At 49.2% G+C, this 18,334-nt stretch overlaps 2 protein-coding genes across 12 annotated transcripts in view; one reads left to right on the forward strand and one right to left on the reverse strand.

Moving 5' to 3' along the window:
• Positions 1-8,531, forward strand: part of TTC23 (tetratricopeptide repeat domain 23) — a 96,285-nt gene extending 87,754 nt beyond the window's left edge. For 7 of the 11 annotated variants that reach the window (XM_038532704.1, XM_038532702.1, XM_038532703.1 and 4 more), the window contains 4 exons: positions 1,108-1,230; positions 7,368-7,450; positions 8,130-8,206; positions 8,389-8,531. In XM_038532704.1, the coding sequence (XP_038388632.1) occupies positions 1,108-1,230; positions 7,368-7,450; positions 8,130-8,206; positions 8,389-8,510 (405 nt within the window). In that variant the 3' untranslated portion in view covers positions 8,511-8,531. Of the gene's footprint in view, positions 1-1,107; positions 1,231-2,993; positions 3,159-7,367; positions 7,451-8,129; positions 8,267-8,388 lie in introns of those variants that run through there. The other 4 variants (XM_038532708.1, XM_038532707.1, XM_038532709.1 and 1 more) reach the window with 4 other exon arrangements.
• A 2,243-nt stretch (positions 8,532-10,774) lies between these two features.
• SYNM (synemin) overlaps positions 10,775-18,334 on the reverse strand; it is a 28,263-nt gene continuing 20,703 nt past the window's right edge. The window contains exons 4-5 of the mRNA XM_038532700.1: positions 14,646-17,071; positions 10,775-13,794 (exon numbers count right to left, since the gene is read on the reverse strand). Of these exons, the coding sequence (XP_038388628.1) occupies positions 13,456-13,794; positions 14,646-17,071 (2,765 nt within the window). The 3' untranslated portion in view covers positions 10,775-13,455. The remainder of the gene's footprint in view (positions 13,795-14,645; positions 17,072-18,334) is intronic.

Raw genomic sequence — 18,334 nt, forward strand, 5'->3', positions numbered from 1 at the left:
GAGACCACTTAGTTTTACTTTCCCTTTAGCCTGGGTAGTGTTTTCCTGGTTGTCCTGGATACCAGGAAATCCAGAGCAAGTTTGGAGTCTCCATAGAGCCGCATATTAGCCCACACTGTTTTCAAGTGTGGTCTTATTTGTTCTTGATTCTGATTTTCCTAATGGTCATTGACTAACCCACCTTGGGGCTACAGCAGATTCCCTCAAATCCTTTTTGAAAGAGAGTAAAATCATGACCACATGAATTTCACATCAAAAAAATCCTGTTCTTGGATTGAAAAGCACCCCTAAAGATGTTCCAGGCACTTCTTCCTGTTTGTAGATCGGTTGATAGAGTCTAACAGTGGGAGCTGATGGTTATAGGTCCATTTTTGACCTTCCGTGGGGAAAACATGAGCCTCTCTTGCCTGCTACAGGCCAGATGGGAATGATATCACCAGCTTCCGGGAAAAGGCCCAATGAGGGCAGCCCACATGCAGCACCCTCCACCTTTGCTGTCCCTTAGAAAACACAGATGAGTGGTGTACACAGGCTGTCCCCATGGAAGGGGGGGATGTTCACTGGAACATCGGAAGCTCCACAGCTGTCAGAACACTTACTGTTGGCTCATTGAGTTCTCAGAGCCTTCAAAGTTCCTAAACTGGGGTCAGAGTCTGGAGGGCTCAGAACTGTGGGTCCAGACAGACTGTCCCGGCCTGACACTGGTGATTTGTCAGAGCCTACCAGATGCAGGACACCCAGGAGTTTACGGGCAGATGGCCAGCGATGGAGGGAAAGGCAAAATGTCCTGCCTGAATTCATTGTGACCTTCTGCGAGTGTTCACAGTGGTGGCCAGGAATGGCTGGTGTGAGTGCCCCAGCTCAGGAAGGACGCAGGCGATAATGGCCAAGCTCCGCGTCAGGAAGGGAATGGGCCTCGAGAAGGCAGATCAGAGGGCTTAGCTTGAAGAGGGTCTGGATCTCTTGCTCTATCTGGCTCCAAAATGGGCAAGTTCGGCTTTTATGCAAAAAACTGGCTGCCTGGACTGATAATGTGCGGGCGCAGCAGGATTCCCCACAATAGCAAGTCCTGCTGATGCCTGTGTCCTCTAAATATTTGTGTTACAGTTGTCCTGGAGAAAGATGATGGTAGCTTGCTCCAAGACAGTGGCCAGGGGATGGAGCAAAGTCGTGGGGGAGTCGAGGGATGTCGATAAGGATGTAGAAGCCACAGCACATGGCAGCTCAGAGGTGAGGAGTGAGGGAGACAAGGATGGCATGCACACTTCCAAGGCTGGCACTCAGCAGGCACTCGGGGAGAGCTTTGCAGACGGGGCCGCTCTCAGCAGCTGTGTGAGTGGCAGTCCCTGGGCCTCCCTTTCTTCCTCATCTCCCATGTCCCTCTCCTGGTGCCTCTGGTCCCACCTTATCTATCCTCCTGTCTGGGAGGCTTCCCACCCACCCACCCGTGCAGCAGGTGGGTCTTGGAATTAGTGGGTCTCCAGGTAAGGGAGCCGCAAGGGTGCATGTGTGCAAGTGAGCGTGCGTGTGAGAGGAAGGGAGGGAGAGAGGAAAAAAAAGAGAGACAGAGAGAGAAGGAGAATCAGAGTATGTTCCTTCAAACACTCTCCAGTCCTCCTACCTGGGACCTCCCCCATCACCACCACCACCTTCACCTTCCCCCGACCTGGTGCTCTTCACATGGCTGGCCAACTCCCCATCCTGCAGGCCTCAACTCACATATCACCCCACAAAGGCCTTCAGCCTGCCCCTGCCTCCCTGCTGTGTCACTGAGGTGGACACAGGGTGGCATCTTGCAGGGGCTCTGCACACATCTGCCGCAGGAGCAAGGGCAGATGGAGGAAGATGGGGGCCCGGTGAGGACAAGACTTGGTTCCTGGGTAGGGCTCCAGAAAGCCGAGCTTCCCTGTTTCTATGTGGAAAATGTGTCCCTGTTTCTGCAGGAAAATGCCCCCTGATGAATTGTGTTTCGGTTTGTCCTTTCAGTCCTCCCAAGGTCATCATTTAAGTAAATCACTTCTGCCTGCCTGGTAAAGATTAGTAAATGAAAGTATATTTGTGTTTTTCTAAACACTGAAAACATTTCACACTTCCATGTATTTTGGTTTCTGACCTCTTCTCTTCTTCATACCAGTTCTGAGAATTGACATGAAAACAGAGACACAGCTCATGAATTTCTGGGTGATTTCTCTGCCAAGGGTGTACCGTTGCAGCAGATAATATGTAAAGAAGAGTAGTGATTTCAGATCTTGAGAATTAGAGTCTTTTTTTAATTTACCTTTCTCTGGTTTTGTTTTTCACCTCATATAAGGACAAAATACATGTAATAGCAGGACAAGCTTGGCACAGACCCTTACCAGGCTGGAAGTTGATGGAGGAAGGGAGGGCTAAGGCACCCCAATCCCGTCCTGCAGAGAGGCACTTGCCATGAAAATAAATGGCCTTGAGTTGGGACAGCAGATTGTCAGAGATTCCTGCCCAAACCAGAAGCTTCGCTCCTTTGTCAGTTTGGGCATTTAGCTGTTGTGGCTTTCTAAAGCCAGAGTATACTGAGTCAGCTAACCTCCATGCCGTAGCTAGCCCCCCATCCCCCCAGCCCAGAGCCACCCTTCCAACCGCACTGGGAAGGGCATGAGGTCTGGGCCACAGAGGTAGCCCAGAGCTGGGAAGACACTACCTGATGGCTCTAATCCCAACTGTTTTGTCTCCCAGGCCCCTTAGAAACCTAGCTCTCCAAGCTCAGTCACGTCAAAGAGAATTTTTTAAAATTTCACATCAGATGTTTAAAGTTGTGTCTTAACTAGCTCGGCACCTACAAATGACTAAGAGAAGCAGCACCTAGTGAACAACGCTCTTGTAGCTACTGAACCTGCCTGGATTTGGAGGGTGAAGGTGTGTAACGCTGCGCCCACAGTGAAGCTCCCATCCACAGTGATGGATCCCTGGAGTCCTATTTCTTCATATGAACAGCTTGTCCACTTGTTTGTTTTTAGGATTTCATTTATTCATTTGAGAGAAAGAGCGTGTGTGCAAGAAAGGAGGCGGGGGACACACGAACAGGAAGGGCAGAGGGAGAGCAGCGAGCAGACTCCTCGTTGAGCAGGGAGCCGAACATGGGGCTCGATCCCAGGACCCCAAGATGATGACCTGAGCCAAAGGAGATGCTTAACTGAGCCACTCAGGAGCTTCCTGCTTGTCCACTTGTTTAATCATTCATTCACCTAGCAACTATCGCACATCGGCTTGCCAGGGCCCTGGCAAGCAGCACAAAAGGCAAGCAACAGAAACACAGCCCTTGCAGGGGCAGCTTGCAGGCTAGTGTAGAAGCGGGTGCCCCCTTCTGTCTTTCTACAGCTGGAGGAAAGCTACTTATTTGGCATTTAAGGAATAATAGAAACCCAAATGACTTCTCTCAAGCCCTGCAGATAAAATCAAAGAGAATAACAGCAATGCCTTGGCTCCTCAGAATTCATCTGGATTCTGGAAACTTCGGGGTGTCTTGTTCACTTAAGGAAAAATGAGAAACACCCTGTAGAGGCTGATTTCAAATAGGACTGCACAGGCCTTGGAGGAGTCTGGAGAGCACAAAACCAGCTTTGACTTACAGCGTAGAATGTTCTACAACCAAGGCTTGGGAGTTCTCTACTTAGTTCAGAGAAGGGTTTACAATGCTGGGCTCCCAGGAGGTTCCATTAACACTTATCGACTTTGCCTCTGTCAATGTCTGTATTTTTAACAAAAGAAATCGAAATACCTATTTCACACAAAAGTGCTTAAGCGAATTTAGCTAAGAGGAGCAGAACATTGAAAAACTCAGTTTATGTTTCTCCGATACATACGCGGCTCTGTAAACATTTTCTAGTAAGGGTCAGTAAGGGATTATTTCACTCTTTTCAAAAGATGGCTGTTGAAGACTATTCCAACTAACGGATAAATGATTCTTCCCTGATGTGCCCCGTATGGCATCCCTGGGCGCTGCATCATAAAGGAGGTTAGGCAGGGGCTGAGGACCCGTTTCCCTCTTAGTTGGCTTTCTTTTACAACTCTTCTCGCTTCAGCTACAATTTGGGGCAAATCTCAATGAGGATAAGTAGCCTTTAAAAAAATCTATTAATGCCAGGAAGAGAAGAGTCTTGACTGCCAGGGTCTAGGGAGTAGGGATGGGGATGGGCAGGGCTCACCTCTTTTGGACTTGAGTATTGATTATGGCCCTCTCTCCTACCTCCATCTCTCTACAAACATTTTCCCCGGGGAAAAGGATCGGCACACAGGGTCTGGGATGAAGGTAGTTAGTAAAACTAGTGAGAATTTGTAGAGGCACTGTCAATCGCCATGTCCGTGTTCCCAGGAATCCGTGAATATTTAGCTGCCAGTATATCTTTCCTGAGAGAATGAGGGGCCAGGGAGAAGCTTCAGTAACCAAAGGGGTAGGATGGAAATTCCTCCTGAGTTTTGGATTTAGGAGGCCATCTGTTAAGGCAGGGTAATCTGAGACCTCAAAACATCTCAAATAATTGTTAAAATGTCAGTAAAATTCTAATGTCACAATGAATGAATTAGCACAAAGGCATGTTGGCATGAGCTCATCTCAAAACGAGCTGCATCGGAGGTGCTCATAAATATCTACACAGAGGAGTCAGGTGTGTTTAAAATTAGACCTGATCTTTTATACTGAGTTAAGGTCTTTCTGGCCATGCAGGAGAAAATGAAGTCTTGTTAGCCCTGGACAGAGGCCTCTCACTGCCAGGCATGGGTGAGGGGAAAGCCTGCTGGCTTCCTGCTTGCAGTTCCTTCCTAAGCAACTCCTCTCCCGGGCCCTGTGCCCTGCGGGGAGACACCCCCAAGCTTCCATCAGCTGGGAGACATGCAGGAGAGGAGGGTTGAAAGAGTTTACGTTAAGTGTCGTGGGTATCAGAAACCCGTCCCCAAAAGCAATAGAGAACTCTCTCAGGGTCCTGCATTTCCCAAGTTCACAGCAGTTTATCTGTGGATTAAAGCAGGTCTGGCTCAAACCCATGGAATGAGCAGCACGTTGCCCAAGCCAGGCCTGGCCAGGGCCCCAGTGCAGATTCAGAAAGGCTGGGACTTGTTGGATGGAGGGGGTGGGGTTTTGGAGATAATGGATTATAAGCTAAATGGAATAAGAGAACAAGTGCACTACTTCCTGGTGTTATATAATTCAACAGAGTGAAGATCTGTTCTTTTAAAAGAGAACCGTGTCACGTCTCCATCTAATAATGCTTCTTTCCTCCAGAAGACAGCCACATTCTCAGATTCCAGAACCACATCAAGTCCTCAGACTGAACCAAACATTCAGAAGGTTTTGATATTTTCCATATCTTAGACAAAGGATTTTGGCTGCCTGCATTTTAATTCTCTCAAAGACCTAAAAATGTTGGCAGATTAGAACAAATAAACAGTCTTCAGTACAAAGTCCCCAAACCCTCACACTTTTTTTTGACTCAAGCTGTTACCATGTAGAAAGACCAATTCAATATTTTAAAAATATAAAGTATTTCAGATATGCAGAAAAGTAGGAAGAATGTAACACTTTTGAGCTCATTATTCAATATAAGCATTTCCTACCCTACCTCCAGATGACTACTATCCTGAATTTGATATCATTCTCAAGCTGTCTTAATTATCTTACAATGGCTTTGTTTTTACATGCTTCTTAAGCTTCGTGTAAATTATATATACAATATATATTATAACAATATGTAATATATAATAATATAAAATGCAGCCATCTGCAATTTGCTTTTTTTTCCCCTCTAGAATCACGAGATTTGTCTATGTGGCTACATATACGCACATCAAAAATCTGTATGATATTGTACATATACAATACATATTTATCACAATTTACCTATCCATTACTGAATAGTGACAAATTGTTTTAAGAAGTGGTTGTACCAAAAAAAAAAAAAAAAGAAGTGGTTGTACCAATTTCAACACCCACTATCAATATGTAAGAGTTCTTTTCTTTTTTAAAAGATTTTATTTATTTATTCATGAGAGACACAGAGGGAGAGAGAGAGACAGAGACACAGGCAGAGGGAGAAGCAGGCTCCATGCAGGGAGCCCGATGTGGGACTCGATCCCGGGTCTCCAGGATCACACCCTGGGCTGAAGGTGGCGCTAAACCACTGAGCCACCTGGACTGCCCAGTAGGTAAGAGTTCTTGCTCAATACCTTTGACAAAGCTTGGTATTATTATCAGACTTTTTGCAATTTAATAGGCGAAGGAACAACCTCATTGAAGTTTTAGTTTGCATTTCTGATTACTAGTGGGCTTAGGTGTGTTTATTAGCCACTTAACTTTCAACTTCCTTGAATAATTTGTTTATATTATTTGATTATTTTCTATTGGTGGGTTGTTTTTCTCATTATCTTATAGGAGTTCTCTATGCACTGTTAATACTAACCCTTTCTCAGTATTGTGCGAATATTTTCCCTCATTGTACTTTGTACTTTCCCTCTTTGTACTTTGCTTAAGATGAATTTTGGTACGTAGATGTTTTGAATTTTAATACAGTTAAATTTTATCAGTCTTTTACTTTTGGTTTGTCTGGATATTGTCTAAGAAATACTTCCCTCCCTCAAGATGAAAAAGACAAACCTCCAATATTTTCATCTAAAAGTTCCATTTATTGACTAGTTCAGCTCTTCCCCCTAGACCTTTCAAGGCACTCCTGCCATCTGTCAAGTGTTCGACTCTCTGCCATGTTCTATTGGTCTACTGTCTGTCTCTGGATGAAAACCATTTTTGGGTTTGGCCATTTGGGGGCACAACTTTCTTTATCCTTTCCTTGAGTTTGCCCTAGCCTGGTACAAGCAACCAAATGGCAGCTCCATAAGCAGAAGGGAGAAATCAAGGCAAAGCTAGCTCTGGATATACATAAGCTGAATATTTAACTCCTAAATCAATTAATTCCTAAGAAATTACTGTATAGTAATGAATATAGAAAGCCCATAAGATAAAGCATTTTAACAAAAGAAAAAAACAAAACCATTAAAACACTTTTCTGAGCTATAATGAGATTCATTTAAAAATGGAAACTAGAGATCTCCAGTCAATACCAATGTTCTTGCCTTCATTTTCTAAAAGTACTACTTTAAACACAGTTTGCATACAGCTAGTCATAGGGAGTTGTGTCAAATGGTGTTAAAACTTCACATTTGTTTCCTGGATCCCTCAGAGCGTCCAAACTGAAGGTCAGACTGTCGGTGAGAAACCCTGAGAATGCACCAGTCCCGTCAAGCAGGGGTCTGTGAATGAAGTATTCTTTACTGAGAATGATACTTGATGAAATGCTCTCAATGACATTTTGATAATCTCATGATCACTACCTGGTGTTCTGCAGTGTCTTCAGATTCAGACTCTCTTATACGGACCACAGGACAAGAGGACTCTGGCCACCCAGCAGACCATGGACGTCCTGGCCAAGTGAGTTGGCTTCCCCTCCCACCATGTCCTTTGCCATTCAGATCTCAAAGGAAGCTGGTTCTGTGAGACTGTGGAAAGTCTTACCAAGTGACTTCCCTGTAACTCATGAACTATGCAGGACCAGTGGTTTCTTTGAAAACCCGGCTGTAAGAGATCTCCCTTGCCCCGATGCTTGGAAGCGATGAGCTGCCCCCCTGGGATCCTCCCTCCCGCCGGCCGGCACCTGCGGGCGCTCCCCGCCGCCGGAAGGCCAGGGCGCAGTCTAGCGCGGCCCGCCCGTGGCTTCCCCTCCTCCCAGGGTGCCGGCAGGATGGCGGGGTGCCTGAGAGCCCTCTGACTCCACCTTGAAGGCCGCCCCAGGTCTTTCTCCGCCAGCAGGCTCACTCTGCTGTGGAGAGCCACCCCTCCCCGAGCCTGCGGCCTCTGTGACCGTGACCGTGACCGTGACCGCCCGGGGAGGATCCCGGGAGGCCCGAAGGCGAGGGGACAGCCAGCAGGGGGCGCTGCCTCAGAGCCTCCGGCTGATGCGGCTCCGCGCGAGTGCGCCCAAGGAATTGGCATTTTCTGTCCCTGAGCCAGGGCTCTCCCCTCGCTGGGCTTCCCTTCACAGCGGCGAGAGCTGCAGGGTGCCCGTGTGCAGGGCCGGGGGCAGCACGCTCACCCCCCTTCTCCTTTGCAGGGCCCCGGAGGTGGCCGTGAAACCCAGGCAGACCCCCAGAGCCAAAGCGGCGTTCTGCGGCTGCGCGGCCCAGCACGGTGCGCCGGGGAAGGCCAGGCCCAGCGCAGCCGACTGAGGCCCCCGCCCCGCCCCGCCCCGCCCCGCCCCGCCCCGCCCCGCCCCGCCCCGCCCCGCCCCGCCCCGCCCCGCCCCGCCCCAGAGAAAGCTTCAGTCGTGCCTGGGAGCCGACGGCCAGGGAGCCTGTAAACCTCTCCCACAGGGCGATGGGATTCAATACCGTCAAGGCTGTTTGCTCCAACAGGCAACAGAGCTGCGCCGCCAACTCCCGGTGGGCCACACTGGGACCTCGGAGACCCTTCGGGCGATCTGGTGCTTCTATAAAGCCTTTGTTCTTTTTTACCGCCCAAGTGATTTTTCTTGCCAACAAAAATTTTTACCCATCAGTACTACCGGGGGCTAAAAAAGGCTTCTCTTCAAAAGTTTGAAACTTGCTGTGTGTGAATACCATGCACAGTATCTGTACACAGAGCCTCTTGTGTAGGCCTGGAGTCAGATTAGAAACAATCAAGTTCTGACAGGGAAAAGCCCCTTTTATAAGAAGATAATAGGGATTGAAGATAAAATGATAATAAGAGGAATCTTGGAAGTACTGGGGCTGTTATGTGTTTTTAAAAGGAGCCTGCCTCCGAGTTCTCGGAGCCCAGAGAGGAGCAGGAGGAAGCTTTTCTTTACCCATGCAAAGGGCCTTGACTGAAAGTGGCTGAGCCCCCAGTGTGCACCAGGCAAGTGGTGAGAGCTGGGGACACAAGAGTCAACAAGACATGCTGTCCCCATCCCCTCAGAGCTTGCCACCCAACATGGACACTACCTACTACACATAAGGGTGAAATTAGTCGGTAACGGAGGGAAAGAGCCCAGTACAGCGAGGCAGGGAGGGAATGGTGGTAAACGGGCTAGAGGGCAGGGGAGGCAGTGAAAAGGCGAGGCGGCCAGCCTGGAGAGGCTGCAGGGGAGGGCTGCTGACTTGTGGCCTCTACTCCAGGCAGGAGAACATGGCTGCCCTCTGGAGATAGCTCAGCTGGGCTCAGCACGTGAGGGAGGGGTGGGTGGAGCAGGACGAGCGCTTGTGTCCACAGTGGTCTTCCGTCTCCAGGGAGGTCATTGCCGCTAGAGAATGGAAAAGCAGAGTGGGAAGTTTTGAGCACCTTTCTTCATGCAGTCAACCATGAGAGCCGGTACTGGAAAGAGGTGTAGAGTACACACAGTGCGCGGTGCTGTTCCTTCTCCTTCCCACCGTCATCCCATGGACCATGATCCAACAAGGCTGCAAGCTGGTGCTACAATGGCGACAGGATGCAGCACACAGGCCCCCTTCTACTCCAGTACCCAATGGGAAACCCAGAGCCACTCTGGTTCCATTTGTGCAGGATCCCACCTCAAGAATGAAGGGTGTTAATAAACCAAAAAGGCCTGTGACAGGGTGGAGAGAGAGGCAGGGTCCCTTGTCCCCTTTGGAAGTTGTGACAACTGGCCACACAAGCCATTCCCACTCCTTCCCACTTATCCCAGATAGGCCTGTGGGATGAAGGCAGGAGACATGGTCACTACTCACCAAGTGTCCCATCTGATTGAAGACATGGGTTTCAATGTGGATGGTGGAGTAAGCATTTTATTATTTTTTTAATGTGTGCCTCCAAAATTCATGACGAAGCCCTAATCCTCAGTGTGAAAGTATTAGGAGGTGGGGCCTCTGGGAGGTGATGGGATACATGGGAGTAGAGTCCCATGAATGGAGGTAGTGCCCTGATCAGAAGAGACACGAGACAGATGACCGCATTCTCCACCGCGTGAAGATACGGCAAGATGGCTATCTGCGAACCAGACAGCTGCAACCGGGCACTGAGGCCCCCAGCGCCTTGATCTTCCACTTCCGGCCTCCAGAACGCGGAGGGAGAGGTGTCCACTGTGTGAGCCTCCCACTCTGTGAGTCTGTGCTGTGCTGTTGCATCAGCCTGAGCAGACAGTCCATGCTGGGCTTTTGGGGAAAAAAGTGAATTCTGATGTGACTTCCTCTGTATCTCTTGGAGGATAAGATCTTGCAATTGCAGAAACTAAAACACATTTTTAAAAAACTTAGCCCAGGAAAGAATGGATTTCGGCACGTCCTGCCCCAGTGTCTCCCATCTATTAAATGTGTTAACTTCAGCAAGAGAAGCAGACTATAGATCCTCATGGTCTTTGTGGTAAAAAGTTACGCACTGGTCAGGGTATCTAATAACTGTGCCTAGGTCTCAAAACAACTACAAGTCTTTCAAGCGCCTAAGAAATGGCCATGATTAACCAACTCCTTCAATTTGCACCTACGTGACCCAACCATTTTGGTGTGCCCAGGACTGTCCTGGGTCTAGCACTGAAAGTCCTATGTCCCGGGAGACACCTCCATTCCAGGCTGTGATGACCACATTCTTACCACAAACTGTCCAGTCTACGTTTGAACACGAGCAGCTGAGTTTTGCTCTGTCTGCCATGCTTTCTGGTTCTGTGTTAACATCAAATTCTGATTCGGGTAGGGAACTGGAACTTCTCATGCATGTTCTCCCCCCAGTGATTCTCTGCCATCATTAAAAAAAAAATTTAAAAAACAATGCTGTAAACACAGGTTTTAATTAGAGTTTAAATAGAAACTACAAAAACACCTACAGGAAAACACTCTCTCTAGGAACAATTTGGAGGGTTTTTTTCCTTAGATTTTTATTTTTATACATTCTTGTGACATTTCCCTCTGTAGGGAACCGGAGCTTAGAAAGATCAGCTTCTTAGATGATTCCATCCTAAATATACATTTGAAACAATACTGAAACCACCAGTGGGAGGGTGAAAAACGTTCTATTAATACTGTTTTGTCTCCACAATGGTAAATACTGGTTCTGTCCACCCCACCCCACCCCACCGCAAGTTGATTTCTAGTGTCTCCAGAGTGACTGGTTTTAAAGGACTCGGAGCTGTAGGGTGACCAGCACTGGGTGGAGGACATGCCCTACTCCTAGGTGATCCAGACCAAGTAACCAAACACAGCTCAGGAGTCCACCTTGGTGAATACCCTTGGCAGGCTACTTCTTGAAGATTCGTGATCTAACATTGAAATATGAATTAAGACCTAAGATAGATTTATTTTTCCAAATAGAGGTGGGTCATGATATTAATAACCTGTCCACATCAACACTCATTTACCAGATCACAAGGCAGGAGAGGGACATTAAACTAAGGCCACTCGGACTCACTCACATCATAGACTCCCCCATCATCAGTCTGTCTTACCATCAGAATGGCAAGCTGTCACCCTGACCAATAAATCACTTACACAAATACCATCACCCATTATGGCTAACATAAAATCAGCCCATCCTTGACTGTATTACAAATGAGAAGTCTTTGCTTGCAAAGCTGTCACCTCTGTACCAGTTTGTGACAATCGCTAGTTCATCTGGCAGATGACAAAGGTTTAAACTTGCAAGTCAACTTTCTCTATACTCTGATTCACAGTGTTTATTAGATCATCCTGAAAGCTTTGCTGCATTTCTCCCACTTAGTAAGAAAATGCACGCTCCTAAACTATCTGCTGTAGCCATTTCTGGGGGCTGAGGAGACAGGGAGGTCTCGAGAGGATCCGAGAGCCACTGTGTGACCGCCTCCCACCCAGGGGGAAGACCCTTGTGCTTCATAACCACCACCCCATCACCATACCCCACCTGAGGCTGATGTCACCTCAAATCCTTATTCCTCAGCTCACTACTGGCAGTTCTAGGATTGATTCTGTGCTAGAAGTACAGTTTCAACATGTGCAAGAAACTAGCTTGGATTAAAATAATACTGTGCTAATACTAGAGATATTACTTTTGCGTGAGACTATCCCTTTAAAGATGGAAGCCTTAAAAGCAATGCCCTATGTAAAATGAAACAAACCCAGTAAAGCAGCCTTTACTCTAATATCGTGAACTCAATGGTACGTATTTGAAGGTCAGCATCCTGTGGCCTGTGAGGGTAGGGCCCTTGCCTTCCGCTAGGGCCCTTCCTGGGTGCTTCAAGTGCTGGGCAGCAGTACGGGCACCCAGCTTCTTCCCCCAAAACATCATCTTCTATTCTACATTAGTATTCACTTGCCTGAACAAAGCACCCCAACTGTAATGATTTCTGTTGAAAAGGCAAAAACTTCCTTGAGGTTGGCAGTGGTTTTTCATCACTAAGTCTTTGAGCTCAGGAAGACCTTGGCTCCTTTCAAGGTGGGTTGAAAGGGCCTCTTTGGGAGGCGCTGTCCACCCTGCACCCGACCATCTGGCAAGCCAAGTTCTCCTCTGAGCATCAACGATCTCTTTATGGTCTTCAGGGTCTGCCTCCCACCAGGAAAACTAAATGTTTAGGTGCTAAGGGCTAGAATGCTGAGAAGCTTAAGAATATTCTGATAGGAGCTGGAGACTCCAGAACTTTGGGTGTAACAAAAAATAACTATTTAGACTGTGTGCTACTTAACCACCTAATGCTGCAAAAAAAGTACTCTAAGCTACTCCCAAGAGTCATTTTCCCTACACACAGGGCACAGTGCAGGGTCCTAGGGACCTGTGCAAACATAGCAAGTGTGTGGACTTGAAATACCACAACAGGCTGAGGCCGTCCTTCGCATAAATAAAACACTATATATTTTTTTAAAGCTCTACACATAGAAAGCAATTCATTTGGGTCTTAAAGTGAATTTAACTTTCTCCTAAAGATAAAAATCATTTAGAATTTATTTTTTTAATAGAAGAAGCAATCTGCCTCCTTCCGAGGATTCTTTTTGAGAAGACTTAGAAGAGAAAAAATGTATGCATTTTTCCTTTTAAAGGTTATTTGTTATTTCGTATTCGCACATGCAAGATGGACTCGTAAATATATTTTGATCTTGTTACCATAAAGACCTCTTACCTACAGATAGTTAATTGTGATTTCAGACAGATGCGAGGCATTTCTGTGACCAGGAGCAAAACTGGTAGAAATTGTCTCTAGGAGTGGAGAGACTCTGGTCCAGGAGAAGGAACTTCTAAGACTGAAGCCATAAAAACTAATTTTGTTCCAAGTTCCGCCTCAAAAATGAAACTCCCAACGCCTTCAATGGCGTGAGTTGATTTGCAAACTTTGCAGATTATTAAGTAAATTGACAGAGCCCAGAGCGCCCTTTGGAGAAACAAAAGGAGCCTTAATACATGAGTGAGCCCCGCTCCTTCAAATTAGTAAAGGCCTTTGTGTGCTGCCCCGTTACCAGGTAAGTAACCTCGGGAAAACAACATACGTCTCAAAACCAGTGTCCCTCACTCTCCTCCTCCTGGTTGTCTAGATAGAGGAGGGCAACTTTCTTTTCATCCGAAATCACCGACCTTTGGTCAACCATCCTCTGGAGCTGCACCGTCTTGTCAAACTCAGCCTGCTCCTTGGCCTGGTCTCCGGGGACCTGGCGTCCATCCCCGGCAGAGCCCTGGAAACTCACACTGGCCACCCAGGCGCTTGCCCCACCCACGTCCCTCCAGGCACCGGGGTCAGGGGCGCCCTGCACTGCCGCTTCTGTCCCCCCTGGGAAGAAGACTGTGGTCTCTTGCGTCCAGCGGGGGGTCGCCTCTGCATCGCTCACATCCACCTGAAAGGTAAACAGAGAGGAGCCTTTGGGTCTCGGTGCAACGTGCCTTACTGCACTGCTGCGTCTGCTAAGTCAGCCTGGTTCGGAGAAGCCCGCCGAACCGGCAGGTGCCAGTGTTCCAGGAACGGGACACGGAGGACAACTTGTTCAGAGGGTTGGGTTCCTGCGGGGCCCAGCCCAGGGTGCCTGTTCATCATGCCCAACGTCTCTCCTGCCCACACGGGCCTCCTGAGGCCACTGGGTACTCCAGTCACCAGCATCTGCCTGCCCACAGCGTACCTGCGAGGAGCCTGGCGAGCCCTCTCTGCGGGCACTGCCTCCCAAGTCCTTTCATTCTCTCCGGGCAGAGGCTTGATGCCTCGGAGACCCGCCTTTGACCCGCCTGATGGATCCGCTGTTCCCTGACCCCTCTTCGGGAGGCACAGAAGCTTCTCAGAAGCCCCATTGCCTTCTGTCTAGAAGTGGGGCTGTGCCCCGATGTGCTCACTGATCCCCTCTCTGGGGTCAACCTGAAGTTGCTTTACAAAAGGCTGGGTCCCCACTGACTCTTCGGTTTGAGAATAATCACCACCTGTGCCCGCCCAGAAATGGGGCTCTGAGAAACAATATCCCTTTCATCACGAGACTGGAGGCAAACCCTGTGCTTCTCTGAGGTGTGGGTGTGTGTGTGTGGAAAGCTCTATGGGGCCAGGCTCTCCTGGGCCCCCCACCTCCTGAAAGGCAGGGACAGACCCTTGGAAGACGACTTCTTTGGACACTCGTCTTTGATCAGGACCCAGGGTGGGGTGCCTTCCAGACCAGGTGGCCCCGGCCAAGCCGACTGCCTGACGTCGGTCACCTTCCCCACTCACCTCCACCACCTGCGCAGTGGGTCCTTCTCGAGAGACTTGCTCCGTCCTCCAGACTCCGGCGGGGCCTACTGTGACTCGCCTGACAGAGCGGCTGACATCCTCTAGCACGTGTGACTGGCCGAAGCCCCTCGGGCTGGTGACCTCCACGGTGGCTGACACGGGGCCCTGGGGCACGGCGGCCTCGGTGCCGGGAGAGGCCGGGCCGGCCCGGTCCCCCTCCCCGGAGGGGCGGTACAGTTCCTGGGTGGCCCAGCGCTTGAAGCCAAGGCCAGCGGCCGGGACCTCGGCTGCACTCTCCCTGTCCGGGCTTCCGGGCGGCCTGGCCAAGCTGTCCCGTACCACTGACTCCACGGCCTTCTCGATTTCCCCGGCCTCATCTCTGCTCAGCTCCTCCAGGTCTAGCTGATTGGCGTCCACGGTTTTCGAGAGGTTGACTTGGGCAACCAAGGTCACGGACCTACCACCAGCGGTGTGGACTTTCTTTACATCGACAGAGACGTTCTCCGGGCCGCCCTGACTGTCTCTGGTGAGGGCAGAGAGCTCCTCCTTCATGCGCTCCGGAAGGCTTTCTTCCAGCTGCCCGATCACCTCTACCAGCTGGCGTCTGGGTTCCTTGGCGGCCCCCTGGATGGACGTGTGGAACTCAGGTGGTATCTGGATCTCCTTCTCAATGATGGTGGGTTCGGCATGAAATTCACCACTTCTAACCTGTTCCGTCCAGTGAATAAAGCCCACGTCCTCCCCATGAGAGGGTTCAAAGACATCCGCTGGCTTCACGACTGCCTCCCCCGACACAGCATCCTTCTGGATCCTTCTCCGAGTCCCTGGCACAATCTCGTCTTGCCAAGAGTACCTGATGGTGGATTCCTCTTCGATGTGGATCTGCCCATACACGGAGCCCTCATCCCTGTCCTGCGCCCCGGGGTGCTCATCTGGTGTTGACACAAAATAACTCTGTTCTCCTCCCTCCGAGTCACTGGCCTCCATGACTTCTTCAACTCGGGTTTCATTCTCAGGAGGCCGCTTGGTCTTCTTATGCTGACGACCAGAGACCGTGACGTCCGCTTCTCCATAACTCTCTTCTTCCTCAACGAGCCCCTTGGAGGCGGGAGACATGTCATCCACCTCCTCCACTTCGAATGGGGTAGAAAACTCTGCCTTCTCACCACTGACATAGCTCATGGGTTCCTCAATGATCTCCACGTTGACCACCTTGGCCCTCCCCTCTCTTCCCTTCAGCCCCAGGTTGATTATGTCTCCTAGCATCCGCTCGGCCGACTTCCCTTTCATGTCCACCTCCTTCACATTCTTGCTCAGAAGGTAGTCCAGGCCAGCTTCGTCTGAAACGTCCACCTCCTCCGTCAGCCTCGACTCCACAACGATCTCGGTCTTAGTTTTCCTGTCCCCGGGGAGCTCTTTCCTGTCCATGTACGTGACCTTCGTGTCTGGAAAAGAAGTGGCAGATGCCTCTGTATCCGGAGACTGGGTAAACTGCTTCAGGATACTGGACACGATGTTTTCAGCCACGGTTTCGGTGGTGGACTCGCCTTTCAGGGAGCTGGTGGGGACACCGGGGCCCAGCCTGGAGCGGGCCTCCTGGGTCCCCACACCGTCACGTGCGTCCTCCTGCAGCAGCGTCTGCAAAGTTCTCCGGGCCGCCTGTGGTGAGCTATCCCGGGAGACTTCTAGACTGATCGGCACCTCTCTTTCTCTTGCACTTTTTTCCTTCACTGGCTCCTTCCCTCTCTCCTTATCTCTCAGTTGCTGGCTCTCTCTCGTTCTTGCTTCTTTATCTAACTTTGTCAGCTCTTCCCACCGTAGGTTTCTCTCCTCTGAAGCCCTCTCCTTGGAATCGAACATTTTCTCTTCTCGCTTCATCTGGACAGCTCCTGGCCTGTTTCTGTCTTGCTCCCTCATGGCATTAGCTTCTGTCTTCTGTCCCACAATGACGGTCCTCTCGCTTGACCAGGTGCTTCTGGAAGCACCTGCTGACACATCATCCCGGCATTCTCGGGAGGACTTTTGGGCATTGGCAGGCTCTTTGGCTTCAGGAGTGGAGGCATCTTTCGTACCCGCAGTCCTGGGCCTATCGGGGAATGTTTTCACGGGAGCTTCTGTATCTCTTAAAAGACCACGCGTGGGAGAGAAAGTTCTGAAGCTGGTGTGACCCTTGGCAGTTTTCTCATGAGAGTTGGTAGCTTTTTCGTAAGTTGTTTCCTGCCGGCTGGTGGTACGGGAAGAATATTCTGAGCCTAGGAAGCCTCTTCCGGCAGCACTTCCCACGGTGGACTGTGGCACCAGGTGAGAGCGCCGCACTGGGCTGTGGCTGAAGCTGGCCGCCAGGGCTTTCTGCCTCGCAAACAGATTCCTTTCATTTTCCTTCTGTAACATCGTGTTGGTGTATCGATAGGGCGTGCTCCTGAGCTCTGCAGAAAATGACAGTCATCGTTACCTTCTTTCATCTTATTTTTTTATTTTTTATTTTTTTTTACCTTCTTTCATCTTAAAAGCATCATCAAAGGTCAAATCCTATCGCCTCGTCATAAAGACACAAGATTACAGCAGAAAGGGCCTTATAAACGAGAGATTTTCAATCCCCAAATCATTTCTTTTGTTTTTTTTTTTTTTATGCTGCCACAATAAAATAGAGCACTATGCTTGCTTTGACACCACACTTTTCTCAAGTTACTGATCTCAAAACGTCATGAATCTTAACAGATGTTATCAAGTGTGTGATCGTAGAGCAGGGCACATGCATCAGAGAGGTTGGGGCGCCTGTTTTCATGGCTGAAATTTCACAAGGTCTTGATGATCTGGAAACATTTATTTCCACTTTGTTGATCTAAGTTTCTTTGACTTATTTCAATGGAGAAGAGCTTTATAATTACAAAGTCCAGGATTACTTAACAGTAACTGGCCTGTCCCTCCACTATTTCATATGTTATTTCCCATTGGTTTCCATTGTTGAGCCAACGAGTCCTGCAGAATTTTAACTTTTTCTAAGGCTCCCTGACTTCTTCTATTTTTACACTGCTATTTTTACAAACTTCTCATTGGAAAATGAGCCAGAGCAGGAAGCTGACCAGTCACCAACACTATGGTCTGTTTTAATGCCATGATCCTGGGAGGCAGGCCACTGGGCTTCCTGCTTGGCTCCATATCATCCACAGAGGCTGCTACCCTTGGAGGTATCCAAACTCCACAAAGGTACCTGCTCTTACGAATGGCAGCTGGGGGTTAGAAGGTTGTCAGGCACACCTTCCACCCTGAGAGTGTCCCCTCGTGCCTACCACACCCCATCTGGCCAAGTCCTGTAAAGCCTATTCCCCTAGCTGGGTCTCCCTGTCATTGCAGCCAAAGCCAGGGGTCCCTTTAGGATGGATCCCAGGACAGGGGAGAAACACCAAGCCAGGGCATTTTCCATGAAGATTCCTCTTTTCAGATCAACATACTAAGCCTAAACAGAGAAGCCTCAGGAGATGAGCCCCCCGCCCCCCAACCTGGGAATGTGTAGGAACCATCTGGTTTTTAATTCAGGTTCACCAAGAAATACGGAAGACGACAGACAGGTTTCAGGCTATATCATCTTGCAGGCAAGTGGCCAGCATTATTCTGGACAGTATTACAAAAGAAACATAAGGGTATTCACAAGCATTGATAAATTCATTATTTAGGAACACATCTGTACA

The sequence above is a fragment of the Canis lupus genome, chromosome 3, assembly GCF_011100685.1.
Source record: "Canis lupus familiaris isolate Mischka breed German Shepherd chromosome 3, alternate assembly UU_Cfam_GSD_1.0, whole genome shotgun sequence".
Classification (NCBI taxonomy): domain Eukaryota; kingdom Metazoa; phylum Chordata; class Mammalia; order Carnivora; family Canidae; genus Canis; species Canis lupus.